Source organism: Podarcis erhardii (genome assembly GCF_964252035.2).
Source record: "Podarcis erhardii genome assembly, chromosome: 3".
Taxonomy (NCBI): Eukaryota; Metazoa; Chordata; class Lepidosauria; order Squamata; family Lacertidae; genus Podarcis; species Podarcis erhardii.
In genome coordinates this window covers 92,490,054-92,516,462 of record NC_138507.1, presented here as the reverse complement: position 1 = coordinate 92,516,462, position 26,409 = coordinate 92,490,054, and the positions used below count along the sequence as shown (strand labels likewise).

The 26,409-nt window shown below is 48.0% G+C and overlaps 2 protein-coding genes across 4 annotated transcripts; both read left to right on the top strand.

Moving 5' to 3' along the window:
• Positions 1-1,634: 1,634 nt before the first annotated feature.
• Positions 1,635-17,843, top strand: LOC309338691 (uncharacterized protein). Of its 3 annotated transcripts, none has more exons than XM_081855999.1 (3): positions 1,635-2,034; positions 17,127-17,681; positions 17,760-17,843. In XM_081855999.1, the coding sequence occupies exons 1-3, from the start codon at positions 1,873-1,875 to the stop codon at positions 17,817-17,819; spliced, it is 777 nt and encodes a 258-aa protein (XP_081712125.1). In that variant the 5' UTR covers positions 1,635-1,872; the 3' UTR covers positions 17,820-17,843. The 3 variants fall into 3 exon arrangements, with proteins under 3 accessions (XP_081712125.1, XP_081712126.1, XP_081712124.1); XM_081856000.1 differs by having other exon boundaries at positions 17,127-17,291; positions 17,370-17,837; XM_081855998.1 differs by having other exon boundaries at positions 1,809-2,034; positions 17,127-17,837.
• On the top strand, positions 2,094-4,906 carry LOC309338627 (visual system homeobox 1-like; the record flags this gene model as incomplete). Its single annotated transcript, XM_081855947.1, has 3 exons — positions 2,094-2,100; positions 3,613-3,785; positions 4,685-4,906. The coding sequence occupies 3 exons, from the start codon at positions 2,094-2,096 to the stop codon at positions 4,871-4,873; spliced, it is 369 nt and encodes a 122-aa protein (XP_081712073.1). The 3' UTR covers positions 4,874-4,906.
• Positions 17,844-26,409: the final 8,566 nt, after the last annotated feature.

Here is a 26,409-nt window from a genome sequence, read left to right as displayed (position 1 = left end):
TGGTTGGCTATAGTGAGCTTTGGTTTTGTGTTTTTGGATCAGGTTACAGATTGATTTGTAAGCTGTTGACGGATTCTTGTCTTGTTTGGCTGTGTACAGTGGTACCTCTGGTTGCAAATGGGATCCGTTCCAGGTTGCTGCAGGACGCAACCTGAAGCAAACATAACAAGAGGTATGACTGTATGTGATAAAGGGGAACCATACAGGGGTGAAGGCATCTTCTTCTATTTGTCCCCGTGTCAGTTTCAGTTTATTGGTTAGTTTTACTAATAAGGCTGTTTCCCATACTATTTGATACCATTGGTCAAAGCCTACTCCTGACAGGCCTCTCCTGTGTTTGTCTATGATGCTTCTGATAGTTGGTGGGTTATGGGCTCTTTATGATATGAGTGGGCATTATCTTGGAAGATGTTTAGTGGGGCCAGTTCCAGGGTGACGTCTAACTGCTTAGTTATTTTGTATAGTTCTTGTATGATTGGTGTCCAGAAGTGATGGATTTTGGGGCATTCCCACCACATGTGGAGGTATGTGCCTGTGGAGGTGCATCCTCTGCAGCATTTTTGTGAGGTTCCTGGGTGTATTAGCGCTAATTTCCATGGTGTTAGGTACCATCTGAGAGTTTCAAAGTGAGTTCTTTCCTTTTTGCCGATACAGATTTAAAGGGAGGTTTAGCCCACATTCTGGTCCAGTGGGTGGGGTTAATCTCATAGCCTATGTCATCCTCCCTTTTTTATTATTACATTGAGGGGGTTTGTGGGATTTTGGAGCAGTGTTTTCTACACTGCTGATACCATCCCTTTGCCATGTTCCTTTGTTGTTAGGAAGTGGTTTCCAAAGGTTGTCAAGGGCCTAGTTGCTGCCGATTTTACTACTGGATTGTTTAAGAGAGCAGGTAATTATTCTGTAGAAAATACAACTGGAGAAAAAGAGACAATGCACGTACATTTGTAAACCAAGAAAATCTTTAATAAAAATTATTAACAACAAATGTTTCCATAGAGACTGGTTAGCTTGGCAACTACTGTATATCAAAAGAACAAGCCTAAACATCAGCACTTGACTTGAAGAAATTGGTGACAAAATCTGCAAAGTGATGTGCCTGGAATTGAAATTTAAGAGACTTAAATGTTAACATCACAATCCACAAGATTATGTAAAATGATTTGTGTGCTAAAACATTATCTTTCTCAAATACAAATGGGAATCACAAGATTGTTGCATTTTTTATTATTGCAATTTAAAATAAAATTAGTAGCTTCAAGTTTTGTGCTTTCCCTTTTTACTAAAAGACACCCATTTTTGAAAACTGAAGTTAGCAATGTTTTATTCATTTACCTCTATCTGATTTCATTTCAATGCCTGCTAACATCCAATAGATCTCAAGGCGGCATAGAGACAGATACATAGAAGCATCACAATTAAAACCAAAATATACACAAAGTACGCTGAAAGGTGAGAGGAGGAAAAAAACAACAAAAATCATTGAGCAGAGAAGCCTCACCTTCAGGTGGCCAGTGTGTGTGTGTGTGTGTATCATGAAGGCTTCTTGACTGGCTCTGCTGCTTTTTTCGGAGGGGGGGACACACACCAATGACTGAGCTGGGAGATCCTTTCCATGCCTTTAAAAGGGCCCCTGTACCTTCTGCACCCACATTTCATGCCCAACACTCCTCCTGACCAGAGAAGCAGGGGATGGATTTCCACACCTTTGAGAATGACCTCCACCTCTCTTCCCAGGAGACACCTGCTCCTCTTCCCCCTTCCTCCTCTCACCTTTGAGGCCAAGAGCAGCTCCAGACTGGGCAGGGGGCAGCTTAGAGAAAGCGCAGCCTGCTTAACGCCCCGCTTTTCTCCTCTGCAGAGATCAGGACGATGCGCCGCGGTCTTCGCTCATCGGACCGGAGGACGAGGTTTGCGTTCTCAGACTTCCAGCTGGACGTACTGGAAACAACCTTCAAAGTGCGACCAAAGCCTGGCCACTATCAAAGGATGTTGCTGGCCTGCCTCACTGAGATCCCTGAGGATCGCATCCAGGTAAGTTGCAGGGGGAGAGATGGTGCCGATTCTGCCAGGAAGAAAGGCGAGACGGGAGGATGTCGGGTAGGGATTGGGGGCACAGGAGGAGAATCGACCCCAAGATGGTTGTCACCAATGCAAGCGAAGGCACAGAAAAAGCTCAATATGGAGGCCAAATGGCCGAAATATTGGGAAATTTTGGAACAAGATGGAGACAGAGTGAAACTGCAGAGCTTTGAAAAACTAAAAAACAAAGTGCGAGATTGGCTCCATTATTACCAAATAATGGAGGCATATAACTTGGATAAAAAAGTTGGTTTCCAGGTGGAAAAATCAAAATTGGAAACAGAATTGTTAGATCCCAAAATTAAGAATTTGTCAAGAATGCATAACTTGCTGTTGAAATGGAACACTCAGGATGAAACGGTGAAATCTGCTATGATTAAATGGGCACAAGATGTTGGACATAACATTATGATGGCTGACTGGGAACAGTTATGGACCACAGGTATGAAATTTACGGCATGTAATGACCTAAGAGAGAATTTAATGAAAATGATTTACAGGTGGTACATGACACCAGTCAAGCTTGCAAAAATTTACCATTTGCCCAAAAACAAATGTTGGAAATGTAATGAGACTGAAGGTACATTCTTTCACCTTTGGTGGACATGCCCAAGGATTAAGACATTCTGGGAGATGATTCATAATGAAATGAAAAAGGTATTTAAATATACCTTCCTGAAGAAACCAGAGGCCTTTCTCCTAGGCATGGTCGGCCAATTGGTGCCAAAGAAGGACAGAACTTTCATTATGTATGCAACAACAGCAGCAAGAATACTCATCGCAAAGTATTGGAAGACACAAGATTTACCCACCCGGGAAGAATGGCAGATGAAGTTGATGGACTATATGGAACTGGCAGAAACGACTGGCAGAATCCGAGACCAGGGAGAAGAGTCGGTGGAAGAAGATTGGGGAAAAAATTAAAGATTATTTACAGAAATATTGTAAAATTAATGAGCTTTAGAAAAATGGTGGAATGAAGTTATATGGCTTTGGCAGAAACGTTATAAGGAATTAGGTACAGATAGATTGTTAATGTATTAAAGGAAAAAACAAGGCTAGAATATGTTAAGATAAATTACAGGACAGAAAATATAGGAAGATGGAAAGGAATTGCTGAAACAGTTAATTGAAGTAGAATAGAAAAAGGGAGGTGTGAGGAGGTCGCCAACACAAGTGAATGAAAGATAAGATATTGCAATTATTTGATGTGTTTTTAATTGTTTTTGTTTTGTTTAGTTGATTTAATGTTTTAGGGTTTGTGTTGTGAGGTGTTTGTGTTTTTGTTTTTTGTATTGTATTGTATCGTTTTAATTATTTTTTCTTTACACTTTTGTAATCTTCAAATTGCTAATAAATATCATTTTAAAAAAGAGAGAGAGAATGACCTCCACCTCTCTTCCCAGGAGACACCTGCTCCTCTTCCCCCTTCCTCCTCTCACCTTTGAGGCCAAGAGCAGCTCCAGACTGGGCAGGGGGCAGCTTAGGGAAAGCGCAGCCTGCTTAATGCCCCGCTTTTCTCCTCTGCAGAGATCAGGACGACGTGCCGCGGTCTTCGCTCATCGGACCGGAGGCCCAGGTTTGACTTCTCGGACTTCCAGCTGGACGTTCTGGAAACCACCTTCAAGGAGCGACCGAAGCCTGGCCACTACCAAAGGATGTTGCTGGCCTGCCTCACTGAGATCCCTGAGGATCGTATCCAGGTGAGTTGCAGGGGGAGAGATGGTCCTGATTCTGCCAGCAAGAAAGGCGAGACGGGAGGACATCGGGTAGGGATTGGGGGCACAGGAGGAGAAGCGACTGGGAGCTCCCTTCCAGCTCTGCCTCTTGCAGCCCCTGGAGCCTGGGCGCCTTTCTTGGGACACCCGGCCCCTGTGCTTGATGGGCAAGGGAAACTGCCCTGGGGACCTTCCTTGAGCAAGGCAAGCAGGGCTGGAGACGGCCAGGACGGCTGCTCCTCTCCCCCAGCCTCACCTTCCTACTTCCCTCAAGGGCAAGGAGTGCAGCGAAAGCAGAGCATGCCAACGTTGCGCTTCTTGTGGGATATATATACACAGAGCACTCAAGTCCAACATTTCCTGTTTGTTTCCTGATCCATCATGTGTTGCCTTTTGGTGACCATGCTCTTAGCCAGCAGCACATGGCTCATCCTTTACAGAGGATTGAAACCACAAGGTATAAAGTTTGAAGCTTCTTTTCTCTGCAAATGTAACTGCAACTACAAGATAACGCCTGACATTTGAACAATATCAACTGAAAGTAAGTAAACTTTGCCATTACTTTTTTTAAAAAGACTGTTGTGTCATAGTTTTTAAGAGAATACTAATGGGGAAATTTACCAGGAACAATCATATGATTCCAACGAATCCATCAACTTTCTTCCAGCAATATACAAGGGAATGTGCTCTGCTACTAGCGTTTAGTGAGGAAGGATAATATTTAATCAATATATCTTCTCCCACTATCCACAACATTCCCACACTCTGGCCAGTCCTTATGGGAATCCGGAGTCCATTAACATGGGGCGGTGGGAGACTCAAGTCCGCTATCTCTGCTTTCTTGAGAACACCTGTGCTCATGTTCCTCCTCTCATTCCTAACAGCTCTGGTTCTGCAACCAGAATCATGAGAACTGCCCTCCAGAATATGTGTCTTCCAGAGCCGCCTTCACACCTGCCACTCAGGTTCAAAGATGTCGGCCTACCATTGCCTCCCCTTCCTCCAAGCTGTGGCCTATCACTTCACCTGCCAAGACATATTCAGCCTCCAAGCTTCAGCCTGCCGCCAACTAACAGTTCCTAGCAAGGAGCCTGTCAGCCCCTCAAATACCAGATCAAAATAAATTTCATTATTTTTAGCCTTCCGGAGGACTAACATTTTTGTTGTGGGGGGGTTAGCAATGTCAGAACTGGTCCATGCAATTGGGAAAAACCACCCTGGGAGAAGCAGATATGCACGGGGGTGGCAGAGGAAAGTCTGCAGGGCAGCATTTCTGTGCTTGCTGCACCAGAACAAGAAGGGGGAAATTCCTTGAAGGGCCCACCTCTGAGGTTTTTTCCTTGCTTGCGTTTGCTTTTGGTTGGGGGGGGGGGTGCTTTTCCACAGGTGAATTTCAGGGCAGGTTTGGTTTTTGTTTTGCATGGGGAACGGGGCACTTTGGGAGGGAACAAAGGGATTTTAACTGCGTCAGACTCAGGAGTGTAACTTGGGACTGATTGGGCTGGATCTCCCACCGCCTGTGAACATTGGTCACACTGGCTGCTTCTGGTGGGAGCCAGAGCCCAAGAACAGGAGGGGTTTGGGGGCTCAAGACCGCCAACCTGGTTTCATAAGAGCACTCCTGTGCTCACACTCCTCCTTACATCCCCAACAGCTCTGGTTCTGGACCTGCTGGGCAAAGGCACAAAGGGCGAATAATGAGAATTGTTCTCTGTCCACCTCCAGATCCTTATTTACACCCACTGCTCTGCTTCCTATTTTAGCCAGCTACCAGCACACCTGGTAAATATTCAGTTGCCCACCTAGTTATCCAGTTCAACTGGTACTACCAACAGATACATTATTTTTTTCCTACTAGGCTCCAGGGGTCTATTGAACTTCACTAGGCAACAGGAGCAAGAAATGGATTCACACATCTTCCCAGTTCCAGAAGAGACTCTCCACCTCTACATTGTTTCTCTTCCCTCCACTTCACAGGGTTCCTCTAGCTCTGACAAGTATCTAGTCCTCAAGACAGGGGGCTGGTCAAGGGAGGGAGGAAAGCCAACACTTCTCTTCTGCAGCCCAAGGGATCCCACAACAAGGTTATTCTGCACTGCTGGGGATCAGGGTCATCTGACCTAAGGAAGAGGACAGCCTTCAGCCCCTTCCAGTTAGATGTTTTAGAGATGACCTTCAAGGACGTCCTCAGGTAACAGCACCACCAAAGCACACTGTCAGCCAGCCTCACCAGCCAGACCCCAAAATTTCTAGTTAATACATTACTCCTGTCTGCCATTCCTTTGACACCACTGAAGTCAGGAATGGCTGTGTCTATCTTTCCCATGCTGGAAGAGGATGTCCACCTCTGCTTAGAGGAAAGTCCAGCACCTCCTCCATCCACCTCACACAGTCCCCTCCAGTTCTGCTGGTCCTCTAGGCAGAGAGAGAGTAAGGCAACCTTGCTAACCCAGCTTTCCCCTGGCAACTCTGGGCAACCGAGAACCACTATAGCCCATTGGACCAGAGTGACAGGAATCGGAAGTCCAGTGTCTACGTCCCACTTCAGCTGGATGTCCTGGAGGAAGTATTCAAATAGTTTCTGGTTGTCCAAGGGAGAGATGAGATGGCTGTCCCAGCCAGACCTATTAGGACTTTTCAGAAGCAGAGTGCCTCCTATAATCACAGGTGGTCCTGGAGAACCTCTTTCAAGGGAGGCTTGTGAGCTGGTGGAGATTCCAGAGGGTGCAGTTCTGGTGAATGGAGGTGTAATTCATTCTCCAGCTGCCTTGGGAGATGCACAAGACCTCAGTCTCCAGCTTTCTGGGCTTCAATTGAAGGAGTAGAGTTTGCAGAGCAGGAATGAAGCATCTGAAGAGAAGAATTAGTTGCAGAAATCAATTGGTGCTCCTTTAAATGCACATTCCAGGAGAATATGAGGTTCCATGTTCACCTAAGAGAGAAGCACAAGAGGAAAACAAATTATTTAGGGGGGGGGATGAGATATGGCTTCCAGTCACCTCAACATTGAAATGCAGATGCCCTAGAGATGACTAAGCAGTATGCAAAATGTCCAAATAATACTATGTATTGTTTATAGATGCCAAAGAAGATGGGAAGTAAAGATTAGTCCATGGTTTCATAGAAGCTAGAAAAAGCTGTGAGATTCTCAATATACCTATTTCTCTGTGAATCTTCTATGTTGTACTAGACTAGCTCAAACTTACAAAAACATGTACTAAGTTGCTGCTTTCTGTATTGCCTCAAGGTGTTCTGGCACTTTCGTCCACTCCCTCAGCCCTCTTTCATTCCTGGGACCTCTTCCTCCACCAACAGATCCTCAGTCCAGGGCTCATTATGCCAATATAGAGTCTACATTTTGCCCCCAACCCACGCCTCTTTCCTCACAGGAGTGAAACCTGGAACGCCAGACCCTCATCCTCCCCCTCCTGCTCTCACACTCACTCACTGCCCTAGTTCACAGACCACGATGCACACATCCCCACTTCCCTTAAAACACCCCCACGCCCTTCTCACACACTTACAATCGTCTTAATGAACCAGAATACCCCAACGGATTCCTTACAGTCTCAGAAACAGCTCCCCTATTTCTCCCCTCCCCACTCCTCTCATCCCCTTGGCACCGCCACTGAGCCATGGGGGAAAGTGGGAATTTAAAGAGTGACGGGCTGTACACTAGATGAAATAAACTCAGTGTAGAGCCATCAGTTTCCTTGTGTTTATTTCAGCTCGTAGTAAAAAACAGTCAATCATCCAGTAGGAGTCCGTCGTGCCCCTCCCAAACACCAGGCAATATATATTTCATTGACACCATCAGTCACGCCTGATAGGCTGATTCAAACTTCCCTCCTGGAGCCAGATTGGACGGCTCCTAGGAGCCAATCAAGTTACTGCATTCTAGAATCCTACCTGCCTATTCAAAACAAAATAAAATTCCTTCCAGTAGCACCTTAAAGACCAACTAAGTTAGTTCTAGGTATGAGCTTTCGTGTGCATGCACACTTCTTCAGATACACTGAAACAGAAGTCACCAGTCCCTTCTATATAGTGAGAAGGTGGGGAGGGGTATCACCTTCTCACTATATAGAAGGGTCTGGTGACTTCTGTTTCAGTGTATCTGAAGAAGTGTGCATGCACACGAAAGCTCATACCTAGAACTAACTTAGTTGGTCTTTAAGGTGCTACTGGAAGGAATTTTTTTATTTTGTTTTGACTATGGCAGACCAACACGGCTACCTATCTGTAACTACCTGCCTATTGTTCTGGGATCCAAGCTTATCACATAACACTAGAGCAGGAGAAGTCAATCACTCTCTTTCCATACCAACCCAACAAACAGCTAACTCCTGTCGACTCCAACTTTTGGTCAAAAGCCACAGTGTTCTTGGGGAAAACACGCAGGTTGCTTTCCAATAGTAGACCCTTTGCAACTAGTAAAGCTAAATCATCCATCCCCATTCATTCAATGCGTTTTCCCCAAGAAAGACAGACATTATCACATCACAGTTTGACTGGGCTGGAGATTAGAGGAATTAGAAGAAACAAAAAGCAGAACAATTCAGCAAACAGAATGTTAACGGCAACTATAGCATTTCCATTGCAGAGCACGGGGAGAGAAAACCAACACTTACTGCGGATCCTCGCGATGTACCGTACTCAGCAACCTAGACGCCTCAGCAGCAGCCTCTCCACAAACCGAGGACCGGTTGAGTCTGCAGCTTTCCTCCCTGGAGACTATAAAGGGCTGAACCGGATTGGCCCCAATTAGGTCCAGCTGAACCGGGTTAACCCAAATTGGATCCCGGTGTGTCCGGGAGAGGCTCCCTCCCGCATCAGACGGGAAGGGGACGCCTCCGTTTTCCAGGGGACGCCGATAAAATGGCAGGTGACCCCTGCGAGAGGTCCAAGTACTAGGATTGGGGCGGGGGGCGCTTTAAGTGGATGTTGTGCATACAATTCATGAAAAAGGGCCTTGCCTCCTCCCTGCACTCTCTGCACCCAGGTGTGTCTTTTTGGCAGCCCAAAGGGGTTCATTGAAGGTGTGTCCCACGGAAGCGCGCCTAGCATCCTCATCTCCACAGGTGAGCTTCTCAAGCTACCTAAACAGAGAAGCCAAGCTGACTAATCAGGCTTAGGGTCGTAGTCGAAAGTGCACCCCAAGGTTTCTCTATCTGACCCAGGCAATGCCTCTCTTCCCCATTACAATCTGCAAAATGGCACTGGACTACTTGGCAGGGTTGTTGTGAAGGCAGGAAGGTCCATGACTGCAACTTCTTCTACAGGCGTCTTCTATATACCTGTCCAGTTTGGGTCAATTATTTCTGTCATGGGAGCCAACTCCTAGGGGTCAAGAGGTTTTCGCTGCCCAGAAAGAAATATTTGTGGGGGCCGGTCCCAATAAAATTGATGGGCATTGCTATTCAAATAGTGTGTGTGACCATGTCATGGATTATGCGGGGCGGGGCTTACCTGGGTCCCCCAATATTTTATTCAGGTTGGCACCCCTGACTGCAGTGCTCTATTCAGACTAGTGGGGGAGCACCAGGGATGTCAAATTGAATAAAATATTGGGGGACCCAGGTAAGCCCCGCGCCGCATAATCGATCACATGACACAGTACACGCACCCTATTTGAATGGCAATGCCCATCAAACTTGGGGGGGGGCAGCCCCCTCAAATATTTTATTGTGGAGATCTGCAAGGTGGGGTTGGCTGAAAGAGCAGGAATGGGTCAAGACCAGGCTGAGGTTCATAATTCTATCCAGTTCCCCTTTATCAAACCACTAAGGCTGCAATATGATACTTTTTTTAACCTAGGAGTCAGTCCCCCTGAGACAGTGTGGGGTAGCGATTAGCGTGTTTGGACTAGGAACTGGGTTCAAATTCCTCCCCGCCCCCAAGCCGTGAAGCCTGCTGGGTGAACCAGGACCAGACACTGCGTCTCAGCCTAACCTACCTTGCAATGGATAAAATAGGAGGGCCTCTATATACAGCACCTTGAGCTCCCGGGAGGAAAATGAAATAAACTCAGGAGGACATGCTCAGGCTGACAGCATTGTAACAGGAAAGATGGCTGCTGCCCGTTTATTTACCAAAAACATTTCTATATTGGAAACGCTTTGTAGCATTTTCCCAGGAGTTTTAATGAGGGTCGGGAGCGATAGAGAGAGATCGGGGTGTGGGGGTGTCCTTCGCCCCTCCCTTAGGCGCCCTTCCTGTAAGTTCGGGTTGGCTGAAAGAGCAGGAATGGTCCCAGATCAGCCAGTGAAGTTAAGGGTTCTTCCCAGTTCCATGTTTTCAAACCACTAAGACGCATACCTAGCAGGAGCGCCACTGCACTGTGCTGGAAAAGGTGGCTGCCGCAGGTTCAATGTCAATAAGAAGTGTGCAGAATTTTCTTCTGTTATCAACGAATTACCGAAGGAAATGAGACAGGCGCCTGGGTCCTGCCTTTGTGTTTCAGGAATCTTTCCCTGCGATGTGGCCCAGTCATTTATGGAATATTAAGGGCATAGCCAGAGAAAAGGTTTTGTTGAAACAATGTTATCATATTTAGAGCTTATGTTTTTAACTTGAACGCCCCTTGGATGGCTTCACACTACAAAACAGCTTACAAATTTATTAAGTAACAATAATTTAAAATAATAACCACTACCAATTCTCGATCTCACTTTGCTTGAAACCCATTTTCAAAACAGAGACGCAGTGTGTACTTTTGTTACCCAATAAAATCTTTTGATAACTCTTTTTTTAAAAAGGAGAAACCCATTCGCTCTAAAATGCCAGCATTTATGGAATATTAAGGGCATAGCCAAATAAAAGGTTTTATTGTTTTTACAACTTATGCTTTTTATGTTCCTTTCTTTTTTTATCTTGTACGCGGCTGCGATGGCTTGCTGCTAGGAAGCAGCTTATAAATTTGTTAACTAATAATAATTTAGAATAGTAACCGCCGTCTCTGTTTCTTTAAACCGGATCACTCTTGAAGTTGCACCCCAATTCTGGATCTCGCTGTGCTTGAAATCCATTTTGTCCCGAATGCCAAACATTTCAGGTTCACACTGCTGTCCTTCTGACGTTTTCCTCACTTGGGGACCCAAATTCCCTCACCTGAAAGGAAAGCCTCCTGCCTTCGGAAAGGGCTCCCCAAAAGGCTTCCTTCATCCCCATTTAAAGCGTCCCCTTTTAACCTCAGGGAAAACGACCCCCAGGAATCAGGAGACAAGCACAGGAGTCAAGGTTGCAGCGCCACCCAAGGCGCGCTTACCTGAGAGTAAGTCTCATGGAACTCAAGCGGACTTACTTCGGAGTAACAATGCTGAGGTTTGCACCCTCCCTTCTTAGGAAGGGTGGAAGGTTACTCAATGCCGCTGCCAGACTATTTTACGCCCTAGGCAAAGTTAACTACGGTACTTGCACCCTGCCCTACCCCCCCCCCAAAAAAATTAGAAATTCAATTCTCAGAAACAGTGGTCTTGCAGAAAAAATGTAAAGCACAAAACTTGAAACTGCTAAATGTATTTTAAATTGCAATAATGAATAATACGACAATATTTGATCATGATTATATTTGATTTCTCAAATATAAAAGAACATGTATTATTAGCGCACGAATAATTTCAAATAATCGAGTGAGTTGTGAGTTGTGATTAAGACCCTTAAATCTTTCACTACCAAGCATAGCAAAATCTTTTTGCGTGTTTTCTTTTCCTTTGCAAATGTGGTCAAGGATTCCTTCAAGACAACCAACCACACCCTAGGCCACCCCCAACCTCTCTCACCACCAAGGAAATACAACAAGCGAATAGTAAGAGAACCCATACAAGTTATGCTGACACAAAACCCCACACATACAGTAGGCAGAAGAATAGAAGCATAGCCACCGGACCCCTCTTTTCTATTCTCTACTTAACATAACACTGTATGCAACAGTAATGTCTCACAACAAATGAAACTGATATGTAGAAAACACAACTTGAAAAAGAGACAACGCACTATTTTTGCAAACCATTTTTTTAATTTTTAATTTTAAAAAATTCCTTCAGGTTCATGTGCTCAGGCACTTTCCATTAATAGAGTTGCCCAGCCAATCAGCCTCTTTTGTAACATTGCTGAGCGTCTGTAAGTTTTTACAAGTTTGAGCTTTGAGTAACTGCGCTCGCCACTTGCCAATTGAAAGTGTAAGAAGTACTCCTTGTAGCAGCATAGACTTTCGAAGCCTTCGAGCTATTTATATAAAATAAAAGTAAAATATTGTCAGAAATTTATAAGATATAAGAAAAGCCAATCTATATAAAACTGTGCTCCTCAAAGGTCTGTGTGTTCCCCTTTGAGGGCTCTCGCCCTAGGCGGCTCCCTCTCCGCCATGAATATGAACTTGGCTTGGGCGAGTCTATCCGGAGAGATTTCAGCCAGCTCTACATCAAAGCGGTCAATGAATATTTGGAGCACGTGAGAAGGGGGTTCACTCCTGTTATCTCTTCACTGAGGAAGACTGCACTAATCAAATCAGAATGGCCGGCAACCCGTTGCCAAGCCTCAGTAGCCGATGGCTCATTAGTACTTGAATAACTCCTCATTGCAACCCATATCATCTTCCAAATCTGCATGGCTATAGAACTGATGGCGATGGTCTTATCTAGATCCGTGATGGGATAAGGGATGCCAAATGCAATAGATAACAGCAAATTATTTTTCTGGGCTAGGTAGAGAACTTCTAAGAGAAACGTGATTCTTCAAAACCATCTTGAACACGCTCGCCTTGCAGTTTCAGCGAGGTCTACTTGGGATATAATTCCAATTACCGTAACTCTGATTTTAAAACGGCAGTTTGCATTGCAAATGGCTGCAAACCTCCGAACAATATCCACACCCAAACACCCCACAAATGGAAGTTCTCTCCTGGATGATAGGCAGAAATTCAAAAGGGCAGTTCTCTCTCCTACTCCATTCCACTCTTGATTTTTTAAAGTTAATATTTATTAACCAAAAAATTAAAACAAAAAAACACTATGCAACCTTCATCCAATATCGAGGGGAGCTGGGGGAAGAACACACACTATAGTTCTGTATATCGGAGGCCGATTAGAATATAGATTATAGACCCCATGTAAATCTGTTTGCGGTAAAAGATGAGACGCTTAAGTTTGTGCAGTAAATGTTTGCTCCAGCATACTAAGGAAACAACCCAATTTATATCCCTTTAATAAGCGATTGTTTTGTTTTAAATTACCAACAACAGAAACTATATATTTAAGTTATAATGTTCTGTAAGATAAGTTAGGGTTGCCATATTTCAAAAGGTTGCTGAGCTGCTGCTTCTTTTTTTTAAAGAAACCCTTTTAGAATAGTGATTTTAAGCTTTTTGAGTTATTTCCGCTGCTTTTTCCATCGCGTTGCCCTACAACCGATTCGGCAATATTCCCCACCCCCGACGCCATTTTTACACCTGAAAACCAGGACTGAACAAGACAAAGCTTTATTGCAACTGATAACTAACGAAACTACCATTCACATTTTTAAAAACCTGCAAGAAATGTGTTATTGGTTAATGAACTTCCCTGGGTGGAAACAAAATTAAAAATAGAAAAATTCCTTCCAGCAGCACCTTAGAGACCAACCAAGATTGTTATTGGTATGATCTTTCGTGTGTATGCACACTTCTTCAGACACGAAAGCTCATACCCAATAACAAACTTAGTTGGTCTCTAAGGTGCTACTGGAAGGAATTTTATTTTTATTTTGTTTCGGCTACAGCAGACCAACACGGCTACCTACCTGTAACTAGTTCCCTGGGTGGGTTAGAAGACTTTCCCCAAACAACATTATGTGGTTTGTGCCATCCTTGAACTTGCACTCGCCTTCTCAATAAACACACCTCAATATGCATTTCGAGGGCATTTTATGTCCAATGTGGGTTTTTTGTTTCCAAGTGGAAAATGGTAAATCGTACTGTACCTTGTTGAAATTTGGGAATACAGTACAGACGGACTTCTGTAGCAATGCCTTAGAAGGATTACCCTGAAGGTCCACTTATATGTACCGCACAATGTTGTTGTGAGGATAAAACGGCAGAAAGAAGAACCATTTTCAGTTCATTGGGGGGGGGGCGGCGGAGTGGGAATATAATGCAAATGTGGGAGTACTGGCAGAATGTTTGCTTCAAAAGTCATTCTCGCCCTGCCCTGCCTTATTTTACCCTCAGTTGCTGCCTTGGTCTTTACTGGAGCAGGAAAACTTTCAAAACTTTTGAGCTCCTGCTGCTGCTCAAACCTTCACCAAAGCAATTAAACTGTGTGTAAATAAAGTACAACAGTAGTTGACCCAACCTGGACAGGTATAAAACCTGGACAGGTATAAAAAACACCTTTCTGCCCCCGCAACAAAGACCCATCGAGGCCAACAACATCCTCTTCTCACTGGGGCCCATAGAGAGCCCATAGAGAGTCAGGGGCCCATAGAGAGCTAGAAACTACGTGCTCTCCACACCGGCGACTCCCCAGCAAACTGAGAGTCAAAGGCACGGCGTCTCTTACACAGAATGTAGCCCCCTATCTATTTAAACCTTAGCTCAACCTTCCTCCCCTTCCAATCCCTAGGGAAGAGGTGGCGAAGCTGGAGCCCTGAAGATGTGTGGGACTCCATTGCCTCTGACCACTGGTCATGCTGGCTGGTCCCGATGGGAATTCTAGTCCACCCACACCTGGAGAGCCCCCCTCTCTGCATGCCTGCCACGGGCTGCCCCGCCACCCCATAGAAAGAGTGATCCGGGCTCCTGGGGTTGTTCTCTGCTGCCTACCCCCCTCCCCACCCATCTTCCAGGTCGGGACTCCGGGGACGCATCAAGTAAAAGGCCAAGGTGCGGATTCCCCGTTTTTTTTTTGGGGGGGGGAAATAAACAACTCCCCATTCAACAGTTTCTGCTCGGTTTCATGAACCTCGCTTAGCATTCAGTTGCAATTAAGACGGCGCTTTTGTCAGCACAATCGCTAGGCAGCACCTTGTTTGCAGCTACCTCCTGGCAAATAGAAGGGGGAGAAATGGAGGCAGTGAGAGATTTTACTTTCTGGGCTCCATGATCACTGCAGATGGCGACAGCAGCCACGAAATTAAAAGACGCCTGCTCCTTGGGAGAAAAGCAATGACAAACCTAGACAGCATCCTAAAAAGCAGAGACATCGGTCCGTATAGTTAAAGCTATGGTTTTCCCAGTAGTGATGTATGGAAGTGAGAGCTGGACCATAAAGAAGGCTGATTGCCGAAGAATTGATGCTTTTGAATTATAGTGTTGGAGGAGACTCTTGAGAGTCCCATGGACTGCAAGAAGATCAAACCTCTCCATTCTGAAGGAAATCAGCCCTGAGTGCTCACTGGAAGGACAGATCGTGAAGCTGAGGCTCCAATACTTTGGCCACCTCATGAGAAGAGAAGACTCCCTGGAAAAGACCCTGATGTTGGGAAAGATGGAGGGCACAAGGAGAAGGGGACGACAGAGGACGAGATGGTTGGACAGTGTTCTCGAAGCCACAAACATGAGTCTGACCAAACTGCAGGAGGCGGTGGAAGACAGGAGTGCCTGGCGTGCTCTGGTCCATGGGGTCACGAAGAGTCGGACACGACTAAACAACAACAGCCTAGGTTTTTCTGTCCGTGCGATATACAGGGATGTGGGCGCGTGATCCTTGCTATTTATTACATTTCCCTATTGCTATCTTTGATGCAGATCAGGCCAGCTCGACCAAGAGCGATTCCAAAATATACACAAGATACACTCACAAATAAGGAGGAAAGCTTGGGGGGGGGGAGATCTCCCCGAGGTCCTATGGGGGGCGGGGGCTCTCCTTCCGCTCCAGGGGGCACCTTGGCTCCGCCCCTCTCCCCAGGGAGGAGGTCCAATGGCTGAGCTGGGAGATCCCGCCGACGCCCTTTCGGCGGCCTAGAAAAGGACCGCCCGCAAGTCCTGCGCCCACATTTCACCCGCACCTCCCGAGGAGAGCGGCAGGAGATGGCTTTCCGCGCCTTTCAGAACGACCTGCCCATCGCTTCGCAGCCGCCGCCTGCTCCTCTTCCCTCCTCTTCCTCCGGCTCCAGTAAGTATCTCACCTTCGAGGCGAAGAGCGGCGGGGGGGGGCGGGGGGGCGGCTTAGGGAAAGCGCAGCCTGCTTACCGCCCCGCTTTTCTCCTCTGCAGAGATCCGGACGAGGACGCGCCGCCGTCTTGGCTCATCGGACCGGAGGCCCAGGTTTGACTTCTCGGACTTCCAGCTGGACGTTCTGGAAACCACCTTCAAGGAGCGACCGAAGCCGGGGTACTACAGGAGGATGTTGCTGGCCTGCCTCACTGAGATCCCCGAGGATCGCATCCGGGTGAGTTGCGGGGGGAGAGATGGTCCGAGTCTGCTGGGAAGAAAGGCAGAGGGGAGGACGTCGGGTAGGGATCGGGGGCACAGGAGGGGAACCGATCGGGAGCTCCCTTCCAGCTCTGCCTCTTGCAGCCCCCGGAGCCTGGGCGCCTTTCTTGGGACGCGCGGCCCCTGTGCTCGACGGGCAAGGGAAACTCCCCCGGGGACCTTCCTTGGCCAAGGCGAGCAGGGCTGGAGAGCTTCCAGGGCGGCTGCTCCTCTCCGCCGGCCTCGCCTTCTCACTTCCCTCGTGGCGCTCGCTCTCCTTCCGCGATCGGCCCCCACCCAGGCCTGGTGTCGCCGACGGGGCCTTCTGGGAGCCCCGTGTGTCCTTCCCGCTCCCTCCCGGCTGGGTCTCGGGGGTCGCGTCCTCTTCCGGGCTGGGGACCAGTGTCCTCCTTCTGGGGAATGAATGAGGGGCCCCTCGCCTTTTGTTCGAGGGGAGGGAAACCGCCCAGGAGAAACAAATATGGCGGGAGGGAGGCCTCTTCCTCCATCTTCCATGCTTGGACCTGGTGAGGTGGCTGCAGGCCAAAGCTTGGCAGCTGGACCTGGTGTGGAGGCCTGCATCTTCCTCCATCTTCCCTGGAGATGGAGCAGGGAAGGCTGCAGGGCCCTTTTCTGTGAGGCCCGAGGAGACCACCTTCGAGGTCTTTAACTCGCTTGGGTGGGGGGCTGATGAATTTCAATTCAGGTTTTTTTCCCCGTTGCATGGGGAATTGGGCCAGTTTAGGAGGGAACATAGGGGAAAGGATAAAAGGCCCAGGGATATTATTGTGATTGAATTCAGTGTGTGGGACTTGAGACTGGATCCCCCATGATCTGGCTGGTTCTGGTGGGAATCCCGAGTCCAATAACATGAAGAGATGGGGGCGGGGGTTTCTTGAGAACACCTGTGCTCATGTTCCTCCTCTTATCCCTCACAGCTCTGGTTCCAGAACCGGCGGGCCAAGGCGCGGAGGGCAAATTGTGAAAATTGTCCTCCAGAAGATGTGTCCTCCAGGGCCGGCTTTACACCTGCTGCTCAGGTTCCAAATGTCGGCCTGCCAGTGCCTTCCATTCCTCAAAGCTGCAGCCTGCCACCGCACCAGGTCCAGCCTCCAAGATTTGGCCTGCAGCCACTTCACCAGGTCCAGCCTCCAAGCTTTGGCCTGCAGCCACTTCACCAGGTCCAGCCTCCAAGCTTTGGCCTGCAGCCACTTCACCAGGTCCAGCCTCCAAGCTTTGGCCTGCAGCCACCGCACCAGGTCCAGCCTCCAAGCTTTGGCCTGCAGCCACCGCACCAGGTCCAGCCTCCAAGCTTTGGCCTGCAGCCACTTCACCAGGTCCAGCCTCCAAGCTTTGGCCTGCAGCCACCGCACCAGGTCCAGCCTCCAAGCTTTGGCCTGCAGCCACTTCACCAGGTCCAGCCTCCAAGCTTTGGCCTGCAGCCACTTCACCAGGTCCAGCCTCCAAGCTTTGGCCTGCAGCCACCACACCAGGTCCAACCTCCAAGCTTTGGCCTGCAGCCACTTCACCAGGTCCAGCCTCCAAGCTTTGGCCTGCAGCCACTTCACCAGGTCCAAGCATGGAATCAGCACCCCCAAATGCTGGATCAAAATAAATTTTGTTATTTTTAGCCTAACAGAAGACTCTGTAATGTTTTTGTTGCGTGAGAGGGGGAACAATGTCAGAAGTGGTCAGTGCAGTCAGAAGTCTTGTGGGTGTCCTTGGGGCAGTTATTTGCTCTCATCTCCACTTTAAACCATGCAGGTGTGGGAATGTTGCGGATAGGAGAGGATGTATTGATTAAATATTATCCTTCCTCTCTCATGCTAGTGAATTATATGGCAGAGCTCAGTCCTCTTTACACAACAGGGGGCTAGTTGCAGATTCATTTGAATCTCTTTAGTCAAACAATCCAATCCGGGCATGCTTTAGCTTGTAATTATAGACTATACTACACTACACTGTAGTGCAGCTTCCTTCTTTGTATGGGTGGGACCGTGTGCTTCTGGCAGAGAGGCAGCAGACTGCATCAGAAGCGCTGGCATAAATGGAAGAAAGTGGCGAGAAAGAAAGATGGTTGTGTGACTGGCCCCTTTGTAGGGTCTGCAAGGTCACATGCGGGGGGGGGGGGGAGATGCTCCAGACCTGGTGGAACAGGAAACTCTACCTTGGCTGGAGTAACATCCCCTGTCTGTGTCCACTCTAGGGAAACAGTCATGAGGAGGAAGCACCTCATCTTGCAAACCAGGAGGGCAGTCGGAATTTTTAAGAGGAGGCTCAATAATCATCCCAGGGCCTGGGTATGGGGTCTAAGACACCTTGTTTTTATTTTGCCAACTACATTGTTTCCCTGACCTTCCTTTCAGGGGATCAAAGCGTCATACAAGTGTATAAAATAGAATCCCTGGTGGGGAAAGAGATGGGAATTTATGGCAGGAATATATAAATAATAGCATGGCCAAACTTGCCCCTCCAGCTGTTTTGGGACTACAACTCCCCTCATCCCTAGCTAACGGGACCAGTGGTCAGGGATGATGGGAACTGTAGTCCCAAAACAGCTGGAGGGCCAAGTTTGGCCATGCCTTTCCTAAGGCAACTCAATGAGCCAATACCAAAGATTCTGAAATGTTGCTTTAAAATCTTACTTTTCCTTGCTTGCAGCAGAGAATGTGGCTGGGTTATGTATGTAGCCTGTTCTTCTGATATTGCCAACATTTTATAGAATTATTTCCACCTATGGAGTCATTCACCACCACCCCTGGTCTAGCTTTTGCACCTTTTTCAACTCTCCCTTTCCCCCTCTCCATTAAGCCCCTGTATATACTCCTTGCGTGTTCTATGACAAACTGTGGTTTAGGGGTGGGTTCAGGAGAAGCTTGGGGGTGGGGGGAGAGAAACCTCTTGCTCTTCCTTTACGCTTCCTGCCTGCCTTAACACACGGGAGAAGTGCTGGCTGTCCAGCAAAAGGTGGCGGCGGCTGCTGCCCTGTGCAGGAACTTGGCCTCCACTCAGCTCCTTCCCACAATTAAGGCATTGGGCAAAGGTTGGGTCTAATATCACCTCAAAGTGCCCACAGACTTCCAGTTCCTCACTGCTGCAGTGGCGGCGGCGGCAGCAGGGAGAGAGGTGGCGGAGATGACCTGTAGCCATTGTATCCCCTGTTGCTGTTTGTACCAATGAATGTGCATCCTTATCTTGCTAAGAAGCCATGCCTGACGCACCACCCAGTGGATCCCTAGGTCCTATTGGACAGGTGAGAGAAGAGCAGTCCAGTCCAGTCATAGTCGGGTCCAGATAAATAACCCTGAGAAGGGAAGGCACTGGCTGCTGCCTTGCCCTCTGCTGAAACTTATTCCATAGCTCTCAATGACCATGACAAAGAAACTAAGAAATAAAAATGATCAGGCAGTAAACATTATTAAAGCAAGCCCATTTTATTGACATAAAAATTACCAGCAGAATCTGCACTTTATGAAATTTCTATGCCACCCTTTATTCAAGGATCACAAAGTGGTTTAGAATACAAAAATGTATAAAATAGTAAGAAGCTGGCGTATATTGTTTGTTACTATGCTATGCATTTTTGTGTTTTCTGTTTTGTAAACTGCCCTGTGAGCCCTAGTCAAAGAGCAGTACAGTACAGAAATTTAATAATCTTGGCAGACCATGAAAGCCCCCACCCCCAGCTTCTCTGCTCAGTTCCTTCCCTGCCACCAGGCAAGAGGAGTGAGAAATGAATTCACCCATCTTCTCGGTTCCAGAAGTGTCTTCACCTCTGTTGTTTCTCTTCCCTCCACCTCAGAGTTCCTCCAGTGCTATTCAGCATCTAGTCCTCAAGACAGAGTGCTGGCCCTCTCCAGGTCAAGGGAGGAAAGTGAACCCTGACAACCCGCAGTTCGGGGAATCCCACAACAAGGGATTCTGCAAGTCCCCAAACCCGATCACCACCGGAGCACACTGGTTGGCCTCACTAGCAGAATTGCTTCCAGGTGCGCAGAGGAGGAAGGGTGAGAAGGGTGGGAGGGAGTGGAGGTGGGAAGAGTCACTTCTCCCGAGGGGACCTGGAACCCTTTCACCTCCAAAGGCAGGTAAACTGAGCTTTACTAACCCCACTTCCCCTTTGCAGCCCAGAACAACTCAGGACCTTTTGTCCTGGAGGCTGAGTGAGTCTAGAAAGTGAGAACCAGCCTGACCCCAAAATTTATCAGTTAATACATGACTCCTGTCTGCTGTCCAGTGCAGACCTATTAGGGCTTCTCAGAAGCACAGAGTGCCTCCTATAATCACAGGTCCACAGTCGGTCCCGGAGAGCCTCGTTCAAGTCTTTCAAGGGAGACTCTGGTCCGGTGCAGCTGGTGGAGATTCCAGAGTGTGCTGTGCAATTCACCCTCCCTCTTCCAGAACCAAAGAGTGGAAGAGCGGAAGGCAAATGCTTGGAAGATCCCTCCTGCAGATCCCTCCAGGAAGATCCCTCCTGCAGATCCCTCCTGCAGATCCCCTGGGCCAACTGCCTCCCTAGCACCCAGGGTGCAACCTGCCTCTTGTTCAAGCTCCAGAGGAGTATTTTCAGATCACGATGATGCCGCCTGAATTATATAAACTTCGTGGACTGCAATGCCACCACTGCACCTTGTTTAAACCCGCAATAAACCTTGCATTTTGAAAGTGTTCTCTGGGCCAAATTCCAAAAAGAGCCAAAGCACCGATTGCCAACCAATCTTCTCTTCTGCAGCTGGTGGCTGTTGGGAGCCGCAGTTTCCGTCGGGCTGGGCCGACATCACACCAGGAAGACAAAATAAAACATCCAGACCTACAGGCAGCACCAGAAGCCACCTTCAAGAAAAACCTGTGTCCCACCTACGAGAAGCGGGAGACCCTAGTACAGCACCTGAAACTGCAACAGGGTCGCATCCAGATGCATGAAGGAAGCGTGCAGGCTGCCTCTTGTTCAGCTGAGGGCTACGATTCTGCCACCAGACCATGTTTGATCCCTCAAGTGAAGGTGTGCAGGTGGAAAGTGCTGCACGACCCTCTGCTGCTTCCTACGGGTCACAGAATGGCAGTGCTGCAAAGGACGACAAAGAGAACAGGAAAGAGTGACCAAGGGTGTATCCAGGTCACCTCAACATTTAAATTCAAGTTTTTGAAAGTTTGTGCACTAAGTTTGAGCTAGTTTAATGAAAAATGGGAAGATTCACGGACAAACAGGCATATTGGGAGCCTCACAGCTATCTCTAGCTTCTATGAAAACAGATGGACAAACCCTTACTTCCCATATTCTTTGGGATCTATAATCAATACATGGTATCATTTAATTGGGCATTTTGCATACTGCTTAAATAGTCATGTCCAAGTCACCTGAACTAAATTGTACCAGATGTGAGGTTCCCAATGTGTCTGTTTCGCTGTGGATCTTCCCTTTCTTTAACTAGCACATTTTTTGGTGAAATATATAAAAAAATAAAATTGTCCAGTCGCACCTTAGAGACCAACTAAGTTTGTTCTTGTTATAAGCTACCTACACGGCTACCTACCGGATTTTTGTTTGTTTGTTTGAGCTAGTCTAAGTGGCTGTTGATGGGGAGATCAAACCACATGTTTCTGTATTGCCTCAAGCAGTTCTGGCACTTTCGTCCACGCCACCTAGCCATCCTGTCCCACTTTCCCCAAGAAACCCCCACTCCCTTCTCACACACAATCGCCTTCATGAACCAGAATACCCCAGTCTCAGAGGCAGCTCCCATTTCTCCCCCTCCCCCCTGGCGCCCCCACAGAGCCCATGGGGGAAAGTCGGAATTCACAGGGTGACGGGCTGGAAACTAGAGCAGGAAAACTCACTCCACATCCAACAAACCTCTCCACCTGCGGAAGAGGTTAGATAAACAGCTAACTCAGATGGACTCCAATTGCAGATCCAAGCCACATTCATTAGCACCCCCCATAGTTTGACAGGGATAGAGATTACAGGAACTCACCATTTCAAGAATGAAAAGCGAAACTGTTCAGCAAACAGAGCTATAACATTTCCATTGTGGAGCACGGGGAGGGGGGAAAATCAACACTTACTGCGGATCCTCGCGGTGGACTCAGCAACCTAGACGCCCCAAGAATATAAAGGGCTGAACCAGATTGGCCCCAATTAGGTCCATCTGAACCGGTTGGACCTAATTGGATCCCGGTGTGTCCCGGGAGAGGCTCCCTCCCGCATCAGACAGGAAGGGGACGCCTCCGTTTTTCAGGGGACGCCGATAAAGTGGCAGGTGACCCCTGCGAGAGCTCCGAGTGCCAGGACTGGGGCGGGGGGCGCTTTAAGTGGATGTTGTGCATACAATTCATGAAAAAGGGCCTTGCCTCCTCCCTGCAGTCTGCACCCAGGTGTGTCTTTTTGGCAGCCCAAAGGGGTTCATTGAAGGTGTGTCCGCAGGGGCTTCCTTCCTCCCACGGAAGCCCGCCTAGCATCCTAGTCTTCACAGGTGAGCTGCTCAAGCAACCTAAACAGAGAAGCAAAGCCTGTTGAACTTCCTGGAATTAACTCCTGACTTACCTGGTTTAGGGTCATAGTCGAAGGTGCCCCCCAAGAAGTGAAACTTGAATCTGCAAGGCAGGATCGGAATACAACAGTTGACTCTGTGCCCGATATACCGTCTCCAATCATGCAATCTCATCTTGCTCGCGTAAATGAGAATCTAAAATACGATTTTACTGAACACACACACACACACACACACACACACACACAGAGAGAGAGAGAGAGAGAGAGAGAGAGGGAGCAAACATGCTGTTCCGTGTTCTCTGGAAGCAGCCAGCAGGAATGTTCCGACTGAAATCCAGTTAGCTGGGAGTAAATCTCATGGACTGCAGACTCCTTGGGTTCCTGGATGCCCGAGCACCCACAAATTTCGGTGCCAGGGCCATGCACGCTGCACGGCACCCAGGGCCCGGGCACTCACCCTCGCAGGACCAAGTTGGCACTCCTGTTGATGCGCATTGTTGTTTAGTCGTTTAGTCGTGTCCGACTGTTCGTGACCCCATGGACCAGAGCACGCCAGGCACTCCTGTCTTCGTTGATGCGCATTAGTCTATTGTTATTTTTAATTTTTCCAACGTATTAAATGATTGTTGTGGTTTTTCCTTAGTGATAATTCTATGGTTTTATCTTTTTTTTGTAAACTACTTTGAGTTTTTTTTGTTTCTTTTTAACAATCAAACCATGGGTGTAGCCAGGAGTTTTGTTGGGGGGCTTTTGTTAGAGTGGGAAGAACCAACGTGATTGGTCAGTTATTGTTTTACTTGATCTAGGGAGGGCAGCTGCCCCCCTGCTCCCCCTTTGGCTACGCCCGTGAATCAAACAATGTATATTTTCTGACATTAGTAAATAAATAGCAGACTCTCTCTTCGGGGCCCGTTCTTAAGCTGTTCCTTCTCAGGTTCATTCCTAAAACCTTGCTTTCCCAATGCTGGAGGAGTGTGAAAGGGGTTGGGCTGGGGCCGAGGTTGTCTGAAGTGGAGGCATGGAGAAGAAGGGAGAGGAGAGCCCCAAAATCGCTTGGCAGTCTATAGATCTGCCTCAAAGCGGCGCACGATAAAACAGAAAGAAGTTCAGTTAAAACCAAAACCCCAAAATCTAATCAAAAGCCAGAAGAGCAGCAAAGAATTGACAGATCAGGCCGAGCGGCTGCCTCCTGGTTTAAGCCCCGCCCCCAATACCCGGGGGAGCCAGTGACGGAGACGGGGGCCACGCCTACTTTGGCCGGTCCATAAAAGGGCCCTGCGGTACCTCCGCGCCATTCATTCATTTCCACCGGCGGGAAACGGATTCGCGCATCTTCCCAGGTTCGAAGAGGCCCTCCCTTTCGCGGCCAAGGGAGGGGAGTTGCGCTCTAGCGGGATGTGCCGACGGACGTCGATCTCCCCGGTCAAGGGGTCCCGAAGCCCGACCCCCGGATCCAGGTGCGTGAGGAAGACTCGGGACTCGGGGAGGGTGGCCGGCAGTGGAGGAGGAAGACTTGGTTGTGCTGGGAACATAGGAGCCAGCTCCTCGGGGCTGAGGTCCCTTCGGCTACATGGGCGTGGCCCCCCAGCAAGGAAATCTGAAATATACTGGGAGTCGAGAGTGGATTTCATGCTCTTTATTCAGCTCATAGTGGTGAGGAGGAATGGAAGTTCCCCCACAATATCTGCTTTATATACATTGTTTACACAATGGGCTGCACATGATTGGCTAATTCCGGGATTCTCCTGTAGGCCAATCAGGTTGTGGATTCACTTCCACCTGGAGCTGGATTGGGTGGCTCCTGCGGACCAATCATACTGCTGCATTGTTCTAGGACCAATCAGACTGCTGCATTTTGGATCCTATTCAACTCAGTACATAACAAAATCCATAAGAATACTTACCTATCTGAGGTTCTGCCCCCTCAACCTGAAGCCTAACAGAAATCCTGACCACGCCCATGCTCCCCTAACATATTTAGGGGGGGACAGAACTGAGTTAGCTGCAATGCAATTGGTCAGTTGTTTTATTTACTTGATTTTGGGGGCAGCTGCCCCCCTTGGCAACACCCCTGGGCTAAGGACCTTCCCCAAAGTTGATGGGCGTTGCCATACAAATGATGTGTATGCTGTGCCATATGATTGATTATGCAGGGCGGGGGTTACCTGCCCCCCCCAGCAATATTTTATTCAAGTTGGCACCCCTGGCTGGAAAGTCCTTCTTGCACCCTCAAGTATTGTGAACCATGGTATACAAATTTAATCAATAATAAAGGGGCAAGGTGGGAGGTAGCATCTCTCTTGGGAGCTTCTTGAGGGGGGGGGCAGAGGGGTGGGGTCCCCGCTTCCAGGTCTGCCTCTTGCAGTACCTTAAGCCTAGGTGGGTGTCCTGAGAGTGGGATGTCAGTCCCCTGAGCTCAATGGGCAAGTGGAGAGGGGGGTGGAGAGGGGGGATCAGTTCCCCTGTCCTGGTTTCATGGCTCACAAGGGTCCTCTTTCCCATTCTCTCAAAAGGTGTGGTTCCAGAACTGCAGAGCAAATCAAGTGGAGGGGAAAGTTTTGGAAGATCCCTCCAGCAGATCCCATCACTGTGGACCCCTGGGCTGATGGCCTCCCTATGATGCAGGGTGCAAGCTGTCTCTTGTTCAAGATCCAGAGGGGTGTTAACGGAGAGCTGGATTGACTTCATGGGCTGTGATACTGCCCACAGTAAAGGTGTGCATTTTGAAATTGCCACAAGACTTTGGAAAAAAATCTGCTGGGCAAAGAAGAGGGGCAAGGTGTGGAGGCCCAATGCCCAGAATTGCTACCCCCCCGCCCAATTTCTACCTGCTCCAAAGATTGCAAGCTGCAGCATGTAGTCACTTCACAAGATGGAGCCTGCCACCACTTCATAGGGTTCCAAGCTTTCAGAAGACACTGAGCTGTTTTTGCTGGGTGACAGGATGGCTTAACTTGCCTGCCTGCTCCATTGCTCGCTTAATAATTTGCTGCTGGGCCTGGTTCAAGTGTTACTTCATAGGTCCCTCACCAATTGGTGACCAAGGTACTTTGAGTATCTGATTCCTTATGTTCTGCTTCAGTCACTAAGACCCTCTGATGGGGCAAATTTGGTGGACCTACATGCTTCAGAGGTTTAGCAGGGGTTGGGACTTCAGCATGGCAGGTCATCCTCCCTCAAGGGAGCTTTGGCATGAGCTGTCCTTGCTTGTTTTTCAAAAATATTGTAAAAACTACCGTATATTCAGACAGGTCTTTCAGACTTGATGTGTTGGATATTTTTCTTGTAATACTGTGATTTTAGGTTGGTGATATTTTATATGAAAGTGTGGTTTATAAATATTTAAGATAAATAATAAAATAATTCTGTCCAGCTTGTACACTTTAAATTCTTACTACTTCTCTCCCCTGGCCCCCAAGTCATTTAGTCCTTTAGTGTTGTAAAACTGAAAAACAAAGGGGTTGTTCCAGGCTGTCACAGTTAAAAGGGGATGCAGAGGCTGGCTGAGGATAATGGGAGTTGTAGTCTAAAACAAGGGCACCGGGTTAGTGAATGCTGATTTAAGCAGATCAAACCAATTCCAGTTAATAGCACCACTGGTGGTGGTTATGTTAGTTTGGTTTGCCTGGCATTGACTTGGGAGAAAGACAGACTGAAGAAATTCTATTGTGAATATGACTCAAGATTGTATACTGAGGTACCTTTGAGAAATATACATAACATAGACC